Source organism: Saccostrea cucullata, unplaced genomic scaffold, assembly GCF_032062105.1.
Source record: "Saccostrea cucullata isolate Sc308-1 unplaced genomic scaffold, CSIRO_AGI_Scuc_v1 ctg13439, whole genome shotgun sequence".
NCBI lineage: Eukaryota > Metazoa > Mollusca > Bivalvia > Ostreida > Ostreidae > Saccostrea > Saccostrea cuccullata.
In genome coordinates, this window is record NW_026920824.1 from 1 (window position 1) to 17,193 (window position 17,193).

Here is a 17,193-nt window from a genome sequence, read left to right on the forward strand (position 1 = left end):
TTAATTTCAAATGAACGTACATGTATCATCACAAGCGATTTTAATTCTGTTCTGATTTTGTGTGTTTCGGTGACAATTTAAGTGAGAGACATTGCATGGGTCAACTGGAAGTGATGTCCTCTCTGGCCAGCTTGTAAATACAATATCAATCAACACATCACTAGAACAGCGTGTCTTAAAATTTTAGCATTTCTATTGATTTCAACTCCGACTGTGACATTAATTTGGAATAAAATGGAAAAGTTTTTCCATTTTTTTTATATACATAAATAGATTAATAGAGAAGACTAGGAAAGGAGAAGAAGATAATTGTTAAGGTGTCCCTCACCCTCATTGAGCCTCACAGTTCTATCCCTGAAAGGTACCTTCTTGACTGAAGGGAATACTAAAAAAGAGAGACAATTCATTGATGAGCAGTTTCTTGATTTTTTTCATAATTTGCATGATTCAAAGTAATATAAGAACTCTGACAATGTCTTTATTACATTACTGTAATTTTGAATTCGTAATTTATTCTCTAAAATTTCTCTTTGGAATCTTAGTTAACTATAAGGACTTTTTGACATATTATGTCGTGTAATTTATATAAATATCATATGAATGTTTAGACTGACCCTGAAATACAATCGAAGGTCAGTAACTCCTTATAACACCCAGGATTCAGATCTCGTCATGGTTTTCTCAAGAGCTGTATGTACTTAAGGTTGTTAAAAATATGAATGTATAATAATTTATCAGCGCTTATATATCTGGTTCTTTTTTGAGAATGTGTGTCTGTTTCTCATGCATATTATGTAAGTAACTAATAATGTAAAAACACATATTTTCGTGGGGTCAAATTTTTGTGGTTTGAGTAAAAACTCTTGGTTCGTGGGGTTTGGAATTCGTGGATGAAGAATTTTTGAGTAGTTATGCATGTAACATTATACATTCGTGGTTGACATGAATTCGTGGATCTCTTCATACATTGAAAACAATGAAAATTAAACCCCACGAACATTTTTGATTTCACAGTATTTGAACTTTTTTTAACAATTTGCATAAACTTTATTTGCTAACCCAGACACTACGATGACACCACTGCTTAAAATCAAAAGGCTGACAGTGAAGAAAATCAATCTAAAGTAGAACCTAAAAGGAATGGAAAATCTGTGTATAGTAAAAAGTTTAAGTCTTCAAACTGTGTGAAAACAAACATTGATAATCAGGAAGATAAATTAATAGAGGGTGACGAATCACTGCCACAATTAATGAAACGAAATAAGACCAGGAGAGGTCAGATCAAAAACTCAAACTCTAAGTGTACGAAAAAGAGGAAAACTATGAAAAAGAAGAGACGAGGGAGAGACGAGTCTCGAACAGAGATACAGGAGGAGAGAGATGAATTGTGTAGGAGGGACGACACTGTTAACAATGAAGTCAGTTCTCCGATTCCATATGTTGGGAAAATGGATCACTCAGAAGGAAGCTCACCAATACCATACGGTAGACTTGAATTTAGAGAATTTTGAGATCTCTTACAGAAAACATCAGAGGAGAAGAAGGAGTTCAACATGATTCCCTGAATCCGCAGACAACTAAACATTCACCAAACTGTATGGACACTGAGGAGCTAAACAGCAAAACAGACAGCAAGCAGCTCTCTACCAATGATGAGGGGAAAAGATAAAACAGAAAACTAATTAATACATGTAATCCCAGATAGCAGGATGTTATTGGACCTTTGTTGGGCCAACAATGCTTCTTATGTTGGGCCACCGTTTGCATTCAACATTGGGCCATCGGTAATTTGCCCATCGGCCTTTAATCAAACCAACTTGATGGCTTATTGTTGGGCCAATGTAACAGTTAATAGTGGGCCACTGTTGGGCCAATGTATTATTTCAACGTTGGGCAAACGTTATTTTTGTGCAATTGGGGCATTGTAAGCAATTAATGTTGGGCCAACAGTAATTTGCTCATCGGCCCTTAATAAAGCCAACTTGATGGCTTATTGTTGGGCCAATGTAACAGTTAATACATGTATTGGGCCACTGTTGGACCAATGTATTTTTTCAATGTTGGGCAAACGTCATTTTTGTACAGTTGGACCATTGTACGCAATCAATGTTGGGCCAACGGTAATTTGCTCATCGGCCCTTAATCAGACCAACTTGTTGGCTTATTGTTTGACCAGCGAACGGATATTATTGAGCCATTGTTGGGCCACTTATTCTTTAAATTTAGGTAAACATCATTTTTGGGCCAACGTTGGTTTGCATCCTATTGGCTCTCCATTATTACAACTCATTTGCTCTTCACTGGTTGGTCATTTGTCCTCAAAATTGACAAACAAATATATACAACAAAGTTATACTAGTTTTGTAGTACAGTTTAATGGTAAAAGCCCTTTAATACTATCTATATATGCTATGTATGCTAGATTAATTGTTTAATACATACTCTCAATATCTCATAGAATTGCCATCAACAAGTATTGCATTGTAAGTAACTCTACATTAATTAAAAAAATGAGGAAAAAGAAATCAAAATATGAAATTAAATTATAACATACTATAATTTTATTGCTCAGTGCATGAAGAAAACACTTATATGGAACTAAAAGTTAATGCTCACTTGAAGCTATACATGTAGGGTTACATGACTGTATACTCCCTGTCTGACATAAATTTATGCACAAGTTCATTAAATTACAGGTGTCAATAGGCACGTCTAACAAATAAACAAAGCCCTCCTGTTCTAAAAATAATACTAAAATGAATCTCGTCATTTTGTTTACTTACACAAAAAAATGATTCTGGTATGTGCATCGTGTTTGTAACCGACAAACAGACACAGAAAAGGGTAGAACAACAGGTATGTCACACTATATTACAGAAAAAATGATCATCTGATCCCTCTCCTAAGCCTCCTCTTCTCTCTTCCAATTCTCCTCCTCCCCTTCTTTTCTTCTTTGTCCGACTCTTCCTCCCTCATCCCTGTCCTTGGCATACCTTAGCTTTTCTTTGGTATTGTTCTCAATGTTTTTTTAGAATCTCCAGTAGCACTAAAGTTGTAGTATTTCGTACTTAATACATTTGTTACTTTTCTCAGTAATGAGTAAACATACGATTAAATTTACTAGTACAGTTGTATATCACTATATGTTTAAGCTGTCAATTAAGGAATAACCGTCTTGTTTGTTTCATGATGTGATTAAGTGATTAGCTTGCGTGATGAAGGCATTTATGCATAACATTTCTACACTTGATCATCATCATCATCACAACGATTTTGCTGCAATGTTGCCCCATATAAAATACATGTATAGAAAATTTGTTGTTACACTGAACAATTGCAAATTTCAAATGAAAGAACCCAATTTATGTTTAGTACTAAATAAATTTTGTTTTAACTTCAACAAGTTCAACATTTTAAAATTTATATGATCATTTACTCGATGTTGAGTGTATATAAGTAAATTAAGAGGTAGACTTCGGAAAAGTATTTTACTAGACACAAGTTTCAATCTAAATAAGGGGCAAATTATTTATTGTTTTAACTGTATCAAAACACATTTGTTATTTTTATACTTCCATTTATTTTTCTTGTATAGAAACAAAAACTTTAAATTTATTTTAGCTAGAGCTCGTTTTTTCAAGTAGGATTGGTTGTAGATTTATTTCTGATTGTAAAGACGATCAGATTTGTTCATATACAGATTTGTAACAATTAGATTTTATACACATTGGCACAATGTTGGTCCAAAATATCGGGCCAACGTTGGGCCAAGGAGCAAAATGACACTGGGCCAACGTCATTTGCCAACATCGGCCCAAAGTTCTTGTTGACGTTTCGCAAACAATGTCGCATTCAATGTCGTTGGGCCAATATCTGTAGAAATAACACTCTACATCGGGCCAACGTTGGCCCAACATATCGGGCCAACATTGGGCCGATGAGCAAACTTAAATTGGGTCAATGTCATTTGCCAACAATGGCCCGATGTAACCAATTTCATTGGCCCAACGTTGGCCCAATGTTAGCATGCTATCTGTGGGTACAGTGTTGACCTAACAGCACCTGGCCTCTGCACTTCCCTGTGTCTGATTTACACAGATTTGTACATGATATCGTTTAAAAAAAACGTTAATTTTGTGCCGAGGCAAACATATTATAAATACTTACAAAGTGGATGCTGATATGCAAGGTATGTCTCGTTACGCTCGCTCGTGTCAGATTAAAATGGCGCGGATATTACAAGTAGCCCGGCAATCTCCCATGCAGAGTACTCGTTCATTTCTATCTCAGACACCTCTGAAATGGGCTCACGTCAAGATTTTTGACATAACGTATAAAACGTGATATTTGAAGGATTGTTTCAATTCAAATTAATAGTTCTGAATTGATTTAGTAAATATTTAGTAAATATCTATCTCAAAACTCAGACATAAGCATAGACATTGAATAATAACAAATTAAAACAAACGCACTATTTCTCGTGTTTAACACTGTGTATACGCGAGCCAATGACAGAGGTGAATGTATGAGCCGATGGTAGATGGTAGAGAGTGGTAGCCCGGTTGTTGTACACCCATGATGCTCTGACAGATTCCTGGTATATTTGGCCAACGTAGGGCCGACGCCAATCCCCAAACAAATATTTTCTCTCATGATAATAGTTTTATGATATAATGTCAACAGTTAGCCCAACATTAGCGCAGCAATATATTGACGTTTCATAGATGTCTTATTTTAGTTAAATTAAGTAGCATTCAGTCTAATCTTCTCCAGAGAGGACTTTGACCCCAATCTAGATGCTAATGACTGCTATAGTGGTTCAGATGATGAAGATTTACCAGATGTACTCACTCCATCCAGACAAGGTAAGATCACGTGTCCTTCTTTGTCCACACTTTTTTTTTACAAAATTATATACAAATGTCTGAGAGAGTTCATTTGGTCAGTTTATCCAAAGTGACCAAATCAATGCAAAATAAGAAAAACTAGAGGTGCTGTGAGCAATGAGCTCACTAAATGATACCCCCGCCTCCCATAATGTCCATGTGTTGCTATATATTGTTTTACGGTAATGTGTAAAGAGGGGGTGTTGCTAAAACGCGGAACGGAAAACGGAAATTTTTTGTCAAACAAATAACATAGATTCGATATAAATCAAATAAAAGAGCGATATTCTTATTATGCACGCAGTGTCGAATTCGCGAAATCATGAAAGGGTGAGTGGTCTGTCTAGAACACAGCCACATTAAAAATTGGTTTAGTAAACCTTATATATATTTTGGACACTAAAAGGTTTCATACCTACTACAACTTCTCAGACCTTTCTGATGAGCGGGAAAACAAACTCATTTTTTTACGAGTCATTCATATACACCTCCTCCCCTCCTCCCCCCCCCCCTAAATAAAAAATACACACATATGTACCGCAAACAAACAAAATTTATTTTCATTGAATGCAAAGATTCTGTATTATATCTACCACATGAAAGTTTTCCATCCAGAATTATGAAAGAAAATATATAGAAAGCGACTCTATTTTGAATAAATTTTTTATAACCAGTGTGTATAAGAGATGTTTATTCAAGCTTGCTGTAAAGGTTTGCCCTAAACGTAATCTTAATAAATTTTTTTACATTTAATTTCTCTTTCCATGGTTCATCTAGATGTCAAATACCACCCCCCCCTCTCAGTCAAAACTATTTACTACAGAAATGTTCGGTCAAGTTGACATCCTCATACTTTTTGTGAATGTAATTAATGTAGTATTAGGGACCTATATGTATAATTAATTAGTATATATGTCCCTGGTAGTATTAAAGTTAGTGTAAAAAAAATAGTACTGAAAGATGTTGGAGTTGGAACTTATCCCCCACCTGAATCAAACAATTGTTTTCTTTTTGTGTATTATCCTCCACCCCTCCCGAACCAAACAATTATCTTCTTTTTGTGTTATTGCTTGTCAAATACTTTTCAAGTTTGTTTATCCACCCTTTTCAAATTCGATTCTAGGTGACTGCTATGTTAGCGATTTTCGTAAATAAGAGACTGAGCATTACAAATTCAACTTGTTTTAAATAGTTGGGGATTGAATATGTACAAGATAGATCGTTTATGATAAAATCTGTATATTTTAAGTGATTTAATCTATAAAAAATACATTCCGTTTTCCGTTCCGTTCCGCTTTCCGTTCCGTTTTCCGTTCCGCGTTTTAGCAACACCCGTAAAAGAGGAATAACTCGTCTTATCAAATGTTATCCAGAAGCTTCTATATGTGACGTCATAGGTAAACATATAATGGCAGTTTTCATGTTTTGCTATGGGAAACCTAAAATACGTGTCGAATAAAAAAGTAAAATAGGAGGTACACAATGGCAATATGCAATAAAGATTCTGTGAAAGTTTCATTAAATTTCACTCAGTAGTATAAGAGGAGTTGAGGATAAGAGATAAAGCGTAACAGACGGATGGACGGACGGACGGAAATCCCGATTACTATATATCCTCCCACTTTTAAAGCGGGGGGGGGGGGTATAATAAATAGCAAAGAGGATCAATGCAGAGCCATTTGAAGAGCTCTAAACCAACTTTTTACTATGATCCCATAATTCTGCTACTTTCTTACTTTTCTATGGCCCTTTTCACAAAATAATTTACGACTCACTGGCCAAGACCAAAACTTTTCCCCATTTTAAATTAATTATCTAAGCAGCGAAAATCTAATGTTAGTATTTCATTATATCAATATTTCTTAATTTAATTGAAATTAATTATTTAGAAAAATATCTTTATAAAATAAATAATTACAGAATGGTGAAACTTTAGTCTAAGTTGTAAGATTTTTTTGTAAAAAGGCCCACAGATTATTACATTTATACCAGTGAAATACTATAATTTATTCATTGAATAAAAGTGATATCCTGTCACAGTGTGAAAGGATATCAAAATAATATCATGTCACAGTGTGACAAATATCAAAAGTGCGTTAAAACTCGCAATTTTCCTTCCTATAACGAAGAGTATAAAGAGAAAATATTTCTTGGACTTTTATGATATAGAGAGGGAGTAAATAAACCATTCTGAAAGAGAATAAGGCTGCCAAGGTTCCACAAAATATGTTGTTGAAATCCAAGTTTATAATGTTTTCAATATCGTATCAGATGACGTCTCAACCGCTCAACTATGACATCATGTAGCCAATGACTGTATAAGAAAAAGGGAAAATGTCATTGAAAGAAAATGTAATAAACAGAAAATTTAATGTTTTGTAGTTGAATATGGATTTTATTTCACTCGTGAGACAGGATTTTTTCACTCGTGCTTCGCACTCTTGAAAATATCAAAAAATCCTCTTCCACTTTTGAAAAAAATTCCATATTCAACTACGAAACATTGAATATTCTCTATATATTTCTCACCAAGACCAATGATTGTTTAATTATATACTTGGTTACGATGGCTCCCTGGTGTCATCGTTGGTTTCAAAATGACAAATTTGGAATGAATGAAATTTTTCCAGTATACAATAGAATAGTATTGCTTTGACATCACAGTGGTATTGTTGAATCATTTTAAGGGTTCTCCACACATCCCCAGCTTATGCTCTCAAATTACTGTTTATTTATTGCTCATGTACTTTTAACAAGTTAATATCTGATAGCCTTAAAAACTGGTCTGGAATATTGAAATATAATTATTATACCCCACTGCAAGGGAGAGGAGGCGGGGTGTCTAGCTGTCTGTCTGTTCCCTTTAGATAGAACGGTCTATTGTCCTTAAATTGATATTGTACAACGGACCCAGTTTAATGATAGAATTCGTTCCATGTATTTGTAATGTAGCAAAATTGTAATGTTCCAAATGTAAACATGGCTGATAATTTTGAAGCGAGAGAAAAACCTTGAGAAAATTAATTAGATTTTGTCTATACATGGATTATTTTTAGGGATAAAAGGCATATGCAATTTCAAAAAGGTTTGTAGCTCACCTCGATGAAGTCGAGATGAGCTTAAGCTATACCCCCAGCGTTGGCTTCGGCGTTAGCATCGGCGTCCAAGGTTAAAGTTTAAGGAGCAAGTCCATTCCCAAGTAACTATAAGCCCTACCTGAACCAAACTTGCATGGATGATGCATCTAGGGATGTACACTACCAGACTTGCTTCGGATGCTGGATCTGACCTACATTTTCAAGATGAGTGACCAGGTTAAAGTTTTTTGAGCAGGTCCATTCCCAAGTAACTATAAGCCCTACCTGGACAAAACTTGCATGGATGATGCATCTAGGGATGGACACTACCAGACTTGCTTCAGATGCAGGATCTGACTTACATTTTCTAAATAAGTGACCAGGTTAAAGTTTTTGGAGCAGGTCCATTCCCAAAATGAGTGACCAGGTTAAAGTTTTTGGAGCAAGTCCATTCCCAAGTAATTATAAGCCCTATCCGGATCAAACTTGCATGGATGATGCATCTAGGGATGGACACTTCTAGACTTGATTCGGATGCTGGATCTGACCTACATTTTCAAGATGAGTGACCTTGTTAAAGTTTGTGGAGCAGCTCCATTCCCAAGGAACTAAAAGCCCTACCCGGACCAAACTTGTACGGATGATACATTTTGGGATGGACACTACCAGACTTGCTTCGGATGCTGGATCTGACCTACATTTTCCAGATGAGTGACCAGGTTAAAATTTTTGGAGCAGGTCCATTCCCAAGGAACTATTAGCCCTACCCAGACCAAACTTGCATGGATGATGCATCTAGGGATGGACACTACAAGACTTGCTTCGGATGCTGGGTCTGACCTACATTTTCACTCCCAAGGAACTATTATCCGTACCTGAACAAAACTTGCATGGATGATGCGACTAGGGATGGACACTACCAGACTTGTTTCGGATGCTGGATCTGACCTTTATTTTCCATAAAAGAGACCAGGTTAAAGTTTTGGGAATAGATTAATCCCAATGAACTTGAAGTCCTTGATATCTGCAGTTTTAACAAATTTATGAATATTTGTTTACACTATACATGTTTTTTTCACGCTACATGCATAGAAATGTGTTTATGCCATGTAAGGGATTAAAACAACTTGCAAGAAAATTGTTTTTGGGATAAATACTAGATATAAAGAAAATATTATGTGATATTTGCATTATTTACACCGATAACATTCGTCGAGTTGAGCTTTGTAATCTTTGATTACCTTATATGTTGATTAATTTGGTAGTTATTTGCAATGCAAATCATTTCATATTGTTCAAAATCATTTCGTGGCGGATCCGCTATGATTTGCTACAGTGCAAGTATCTGGGACATATTCTAACTGTGGTGAGGGTTAGAGGGCTTGTACCGAGACACAGTTAGATTATTCTAACTTTTGTCTATTATGCTACAAACACTCAAAGATCTGCTATTTTATTGAGAGAAAAAATGGACACATATTTTGGGTTCACACCATTATTTAATTAAACCATGTGTTCATTGTTTATGATTAGGATGTCACTCTCAATTTACTGCATATTTTTCCCATGACAGAAACCTTCATTTTAAATCATTTATAAGTCTACTTTTCTTACATCAGTCATATTTTATAATGTTTTAGTTATAACTTATATTTAAAAAATAAAGAAAACGGCACAATTATACATCTCACTGCAAATATTTGACTTTCTTCACTTTATTGTTTCCATTTTGAGCAACAAACAGATTGTCATTTGTATCTATACACAGTCCACAGGGTTCACTCAGTCCACAGTCTATGTATAGCGGAGTGAACTGTCCATCCTGGTCTATGATGTGGACACAGTCATTGTTATAATCAGCTGTAAGGATGTGACTCTGACTGTCTGTGGTAATTCCTAGTGGATAGAATGGTTTGTTATTCATATTAGGAGTATGTCCAGTGTACCTGAACCTCAGTTTCCCGGCCTGATTGACCACCACTACTGCTCTAGCTCCCCAGTCAGACACACAGATATCAAGGTTCCTATTCTCTGTTGTGTAACTACCAGATTGATAAAGATGATTACCTTTATCATCTAACTGAATGATTTGTTTCTCTGTGGAGCCGAAATAACGGACAACTTTTGTTTGTTTTTTATCATCACTGTACATGACAACCAGGAGGTCACCAGAGGAGGTACTACAGACACCTTTAGGTTTCCAGTTCTGTAGTCTGATCACCTCCTCTATCTTCTTCTTCACAATGTTCACAGTTCTATCATCATAATCAGTATAAACTAGATCTCCACTTTTTGTCACTGCTATGTCACGTGGTCTGTTCCCTGACTTGGTTCTGATTGACTTGAGGAGTGATCCCTGATTGATGCTGTAGAGTTTCATGGTGCTGTCATTTCCACTTGTCCAGATTTCTTCATCACTCAGACAGGCCACATTGTAAAGGTCTCCATACCCAGTGTCTATGGTGATGACGGTCTCTGGTTGATCAAGCAGCTGTTTGACTGGAGGAGAGGATCCAGCTTCTGGTGATTTCTGTGTTGTCTTCATGCTGTAGCCGTATTTATCTAAAGTTAAAGAACTTGATGATAAGGCTCCAAATAGTTTGAAAAGTTCTTCTTTGTGTATTTTTTTGGGCATGAATTTGGGTAAAGATGGCATTATTTGGTCTGGAAGATTTCTATATATATGTACACTGGATGTGACACTAAACAGTTTTGACAAGTCATTGGTGTCTGTAGCCATTTCAATTGTATCGATGTCTTCCTTGATGTCAGAAATTGTCTTGTTTATTTCATTCAGATGTTTCTGTAAAGTTTGTAACTGTGTGTTTTTCATCTCATAAACTTCAGCTTTAAGTTTCTGGACAAATTTGTCAATTTCTCTGTGCCAGTCCTCTCCATGTTTTGTTATGGCTGTTGAGAGGTCTCCATATTCCTTTTCTAACTGACTCATTCTGTTTTGTACATCAGAGGCAATGGCCTGGTAGGTTGGATAAATTGTGTCATTTAATTCATTTCTTTCTTTTGTAATACTTTCTTTCTTTTTATCCATAACTCGCAAGATTTTAGATAATTCATGACCTAAATGTTCATTTGATTCAATGCAGCTGGCACAGACAGGAATGTCACATTGTTTACAGAACATTTCACATCGTTCTTTGGCATGAGATATACATGTAGGGTAGAGGGGAGTGGATTTTCTGGCTTGAAATTTGACGACTTTGTGGTCCTTGGATTCATCTGTTGAGATGTGTTCTCCCACACAGGCCTTACACAGGTTGACAAGACATGTATCACAGTGCATCTGTACCACAGCGGTCTCACACAGGTCACATCGCATCACGTCCTGGGCACTGGTACGGGGGTCCATCATTAGATCTTGTTTCTAAAGCATAAAAATTTAACATTAATAATAAATCCATGTAATGAAAGTGTTTGAAACTCACTGTAAAATTAGCTAGACATGCAGGGTTGATTGCTAGTGAAAGTTGTCATCCCTGCCAAAAATGTACTAGCCTGTAAAAAATGTCTTTTATAAGTTCGTTATAGCAGTATTGTGAATGGGGCCAACTCACTATATATTCTATCCCGGACCTATAGGCTGATGAATTCTACTTAATTGTTTGCTTGTTACACTTAGCAATGACTAATATTAGTTGATTTGAGAGAGTTTTATCAAATATCCTCATTTTGATACATGGAAAAATTTTACTTTTCCAGTGGGGCATCAATACGTGCAGATCTGTTTGGCAGTGACAAAATTTGTCTGTCTCGAGCAGTCAGATGCAAAGTTATTTTAAACATCGGTAATGGGTTTGTGGGCAACTTGCATTAGGCAGATATAGATGGACAAATGTTGTAATTAGCACATCAGACCAAGAGCATTGTTTTTTTTAAAGGAAGAGCAAAAAAAATTGACAAGCAAACAAAAACAAAAAATATTAAATGCCCATACTCATCGTCTTTGAGGGGGGGGGGGATCTTTCACTAAGTTTTATGTAAATCTTTCTTTATTTAAGAATTTGCCAGAGTTTGACTTTACAGCAACAAAAAGTGGGGAAACCAAGCAACCTTTTTATGAAAAATTCTATATTAAAACTTTCAGGAGAGTTGGGAGGATTGAGCCCATGTCACATACTACAAGCCCGCACATGTTCATGAACAAGTCATTGGATTACACTATTTAAACAAGGTTCATTGAATCTGAAGTTTTTAAAGAAATTTTTCTTTCAATAGTTAAAGCCTATGGAAGTTCATTTAAGATTTTCGATGATTTTGTGAACATTTCATAATCACAGAAAAACTTGCTGTATTTCCTACCTGACTTCAGCAATGGCGGCCGTCCTTGATCCAAGTGCTGTGTCTATACACTCTAATCATGTGGCACACCTGTGTTATCTACCTGTCTGGTATTTATACTTCCTGGTCTAGAAGGAGATTTAAATACCTTATTACAAGCAAAATGCTGTTTAAAATGCAAGATTTATTTCATGAAATATTTGTTTACCAATTCCTGTGAATTGAATGGATTCAGCATAACTGTCCGCCACCTTTACAAAAGGTAGCTAGGTACACTTTCTCCATAACCAATATAATCAGACTAACTACAGGTACTGTGAGCAATGAGCTCACTAAATGATACTCCCCGCCTCCCATATGAATATAATGACAGTATCCATGATTTGCTATGGGAAACCAAAAATATATTTCGGATCAAAAATTAAAATAGGAGGTGCACAATGGCAAGATGTAATAAAGATTCTGTAATCAAATTTCATTCTGTGGTTTGAGAAGAGTTGCAGATAAGAGATGGGTACCCCAAACCGTAACAGATGGATGGATGAACGGACAGAAAGACATACCCATTACTATATACCCTCCCGCTTTTCAAGCGGAGGAATAACTAACTTGCCACATAGCGTGGTGAAGAAATAGTAAAATACTTGTAGATATCGTGAAATTGGATTATAACTTCAGTTATTTTAAGGAGGAATGCCACACCAACTTTTTATTTTATAGATCCCTGAGTCAACCTTTTTAAACAATGGTTTCAGCATTAAAAGGCCAACATTAGCTCTTAATTATTTTATATGAATTGTTTTGTAATTTTTCAAAGAAAACGAAAAAAAATTAATTACATCCAAATTAGATGCTTTCTTGTAAAATTTTTGCTGTAAATGAATGCATCACATGAATACGTAATAAAATATATAAAGAAAGTCTGGTTAGACTTTTTAATTTTTTTTATTAAAATTATTTATGAAAATAATTTAAACAAATAATTTGTGAATATTTTTTAAACTTGTGGTTAAAATTTTCTTAAAACCAGCCACAACTGGGGAGAACATATTCATTTATCGCATTTATAAAAGAAAATGAAACGAAATAGCCAAATTTTTGAGAAATTAATTTTTTTTAATTTTGGCCAATCCCGATCAAAATTAAACCGATCCCGACCATAATTGTACAATTATTGCAAATAAATGACATTTTCCTATGAACACTAGTCTGATTAGGACCTGAAAATAAAATAGATTTCTTCATTGTAAATACATGAAGAGGCAATAAATTAGCATTTTATTAATTTTGTGTTAATTTTGATCGGGATCAGTTTAATTTTGATCAGGTTAGGTCCAAATACTTAAAAAATAAATTTCTCTAAAATTTCTCAATTTCGTTTCAATTTCTTTTAAAAATATGATTGACAAACATGTTGTACTTAGTTGTGACTAGTTTTATGGTGTTTTTAACCATAGATTTAAAAAATATTCACAAGTAATGTGTTTTATTTTCATAAATAGTTTTTTATTAAAAAAAAATTAAAAAGTCTAACCAGACTTTCTTTACATATTTTATTAGGTATTCATGTGATGCAATCATTTAAAGCAAAAATTTAACAAGAAAGCATTGTAATTAGATGTAAATAATTTTTTCATTTTCTTTGTAAAAATACAAAAAAATTCATATAAAATAATTAAGAGCTAATATCAGCCTTTCAATACTGAAACCATTGTTTAAAAAGGATGACTCATAGATCTATAAAATAAAAAATTGGTGTGGCATTCTACCTTAAGCCAAAAATAATACAACTTGTGTAAGAAGGAAATGTAAGATAGATTTAAGTTTGCATTCAGTGAGATACTATAGGTATGTCACTCGTGACCTTTTCAGAAAAGTTCAGACAGAACATTTTGTTTATTAAATGAAGGATATGGAAATAACGAACAGTATTCAATCTCAACGTCCATTAAACAATATACAAAATAAGAGCAGAGCAAACACGGACCTCCGAAACATCAGAGGTGGGATCAGGTGCAATGGAGGAGTGAGCATCCCCTGCCGACCGGTCACACCCGCCGTGTGTTCGTTGTCATAATCAGGAAATAACGGAAAAAATCCGTCGTCAATTCAGTGTATAAATAATGGACTTACAATTGGTATGAAAAACGTCAGTCAGCATTTCATTCAATGATAAATTGTATTTGCTGACAAGGTCATTGTATCGACCATAGAATTTACGAAATGATGACTTTAAACGAGACTGTTGATATTCTTGTTTCATTAACTTGCTTGTCAATAATTTACCTCGTTTAAGAAATTGTTCGTACGTAGAGCATGCTCTTGCGTATCGAATCAACTGAGATTTATATACTCCGTATGCAGGTGATGAAGGTATATTGCTGCATAAGTAAGGGAAGTTGACGATAGAAAAGTTAAAGTCATCACGTTTATCATATAGCTTGGTTGTTAGATTACCATTAGTGTCTTTTTCAAGTAAAATATCCAAGTATGAAGCAGAAGTGTCGGACTCTGTGGTATCTTTTATCTCAAGCTCACCAGGATATATCGTGTCGACGTAGGAATGGAAATTATCATTATTAATTGACAATACGTCGTCGATATATCTAAATGTCGAGTTGAAGGCCACAGCAAGTGTTTTCTTCTTTTCACGCATAAGATTTTGCATAAATTCTGCTTCATATGAATATAAAAATAAGTCTGCTAATAACGGAGCGCAATTTGTACCCATGGGAATTCCAATAGATTGTTGGAATACCTGGTCTCCAAAAACCACATAGATATTGTCAATCAGAAACTCAAGCATGTTCTTGATGTCAACTTCAGAGTACTTATATGTGCAATCAGAATCTGTTTTAACAAAATAATTTTTCAAATGACCAATGACGAGGTAAGTAAATTTACGAGTTCCATTTTTGTTGAAGAAGCAGCTGTCAATGATATCAAAAAGCCTGGATTTTAATTTGTCATGGGAAATTGTTGTGTATAAAGTTGAAAAGTCGTAAGTTTTTAAGCTGTTGATTTTTGTAAAGTCTTGTGATTTCAAATTATCCAAATGTTCTCTAGAATTTTTAAATATCCACATCTGATTTACACTACTTCTTGGAATATATAGTTGTTCAGTACTATTGAAGTTTTTCTTTCACTACTGTCAATATTTTAGTGAGAAGTAACGAAAGAGGCTTGGTTGAACATTTACTGGAACCTGCAATGTATCTTTGTTTGTAAGGATTCTTATGAAGTTTCGGAATCCAATATATATAAGGGAGTTCAAATTCATTTTGGCTCTGTGGAATATTAAAAGTATTCAAAACTGACAGGTGATTTTGAAGAATTTCTTCCTTATAAAGAGAAGTATGAGTATAAGTAGGATTACCACTTGTAGAATTACATCCAAGTTTTTCTAGAATGCAATTTATATAATGAGCCTTACAAACGAAGACAATGTTGTTACCTGCTTTGTCGGCAGGAACCAGTACGTACTGATCGTGTAATCTATCTAATTCTTTTTTCACTTCTGGTTTATTGAACACAGAAGGATAGATGGTTTTCATTTTGCCCCTCAATCTTTTAATACGTGACTTTAACATGGATCTGATACATTTAATCCATTCTGACAAGGTGTCAATGTCTTCTTTTTCATATCTGGCCCATCGTCTGGCGTAATTTTCAACAGAATCCATAATATTTATGAAATTCCGATGCCAGTTGAAGGATCGGGGTTCCCTATATTTAGGACCTTTTAAAATAAGTGATCTAAGGTCCTCATTACGAACTATTTTTACGTCACCTGTAATAACGTGTCCAGCAGGACTATAGTTATAGGGCGAAGAAAAACATGAACACGAAAGGAGGATTATTTTTCAGATAGTCGATATCCAGGCCATGTAAAGTATTTTTGTAATTGAAAAGTTTGGAAGTAATGGTCGATGTATATTTGTAGGAAATACAAGGTGTAGTCTTTAACTTGAAATATATCGGAATACAAGACTGGACCCTTTTGTGATTAAGAATATTACTAATATTAACCGCGTCAATTCCTTTATTGGCATATTGAAGTTTAAGGAAAAGACGGATTGTTTTAGCTGCATTTTCTTCCGTGAAACGTGCGGGTTTAAAAAGCCTATGATATGCAATATCCATAATCACAGAATCGAGCCTATATTCAGGTGACGAGGAATCTAAAATTGGATGTTCCTTGGTCTTTTCAAGAAGACTATATACCGTTTGATTTTGTTTTTATAATTTATTGCAGTCTGATAATATATATTCAGTTTTATAATTATTATTGTTGGACGGCTACAGGTAAGTTTTTAGACTGCAAGAATAAAGGCATAATATGATAGCGATGTTTTAAATTCACATTCTGTACTACTAAAAACTAGAAGCATCCAATATCTGTGATGCAAATTACATGTAAAGAACACATTCCATTAAAAGTATTTTGACTTCTCAGTTCTAATGCTGTAATTTCATATTAATTACAATTATCATCACAAGCAATTTAAATCTGATTATTGTATTTCAGTGACAGTTAAGGAGAAGGACATTGTCTGGGTCAAGTGGAAAGGATGTCCTGTGTGGCCAGCTGTTGTAAGTACAATAATATAAATCAACACAACACTAGATCTGTCTTCATATTTTAATATTTCTATTGTTTCTCAACTCTGACTGTTACACACAAATATTTCACTGGGCAAAAAGGAGGGCATTTTAACTCACCTAAGCTGAAGGTTCAAGTGAGCTTTTCTGATCAAAATTTTTCCGTCGTCTTTGGTGTCGTTGTTGTCTTCATAAACTTTTCATATTTTCATCTTGCCCCGTGGGGATCCGGGGAGAATAGGTCCTCAGTTGTAAAAGGCAACTAAATGGGGGGGTCCTTGGGGTGACTTAAAACCGAGGCCCCCTGTCACGCGGTGACAAAGATCCCCTTT

General features: G+C 34.9%; 1 protein-coding gene across 1 annotated transcript; it reads right to left on the minus strand.

Annotated features, from left to right (window-relative positions):
- Positions 1 to 9,442: 9,442 nt before the first annotated feature.
- Positions 9,443 to 12,311, minus strand: LOC134258343 (uncharacterized). The gene is made up of 2 exons (XM_062740865.1): positions 12,281 to 12,311; positions 9,443 to 11,345 (listed from the first exon to the last, which is right to left on the minus strand). The coding sequence occupies exon 2, from the start codon at positions 11,331 to 11,333 to the stop codon at positions 9,651 to 9,653; it is 1,683 nt and encodes a 560-aa protein (XP_062596849.1). The 5' UTR covers positions 11,334 to 11,345; positions 12,281 to 12,311; the 3' UTR covers positions 9,443 to 9,650.
- Positions 12,312 to 17,193: the final 4,882 nt, after the last annotated feature.

Coding starts and splice junctions, on each gene's coding strand:
- LOC134258343 (XM_062740865.1), bottom strand. CDS start 11,333: ATGATGGACCCCCGTACCAGTGCCCAGGACGTGATGCGATGTGACCTG.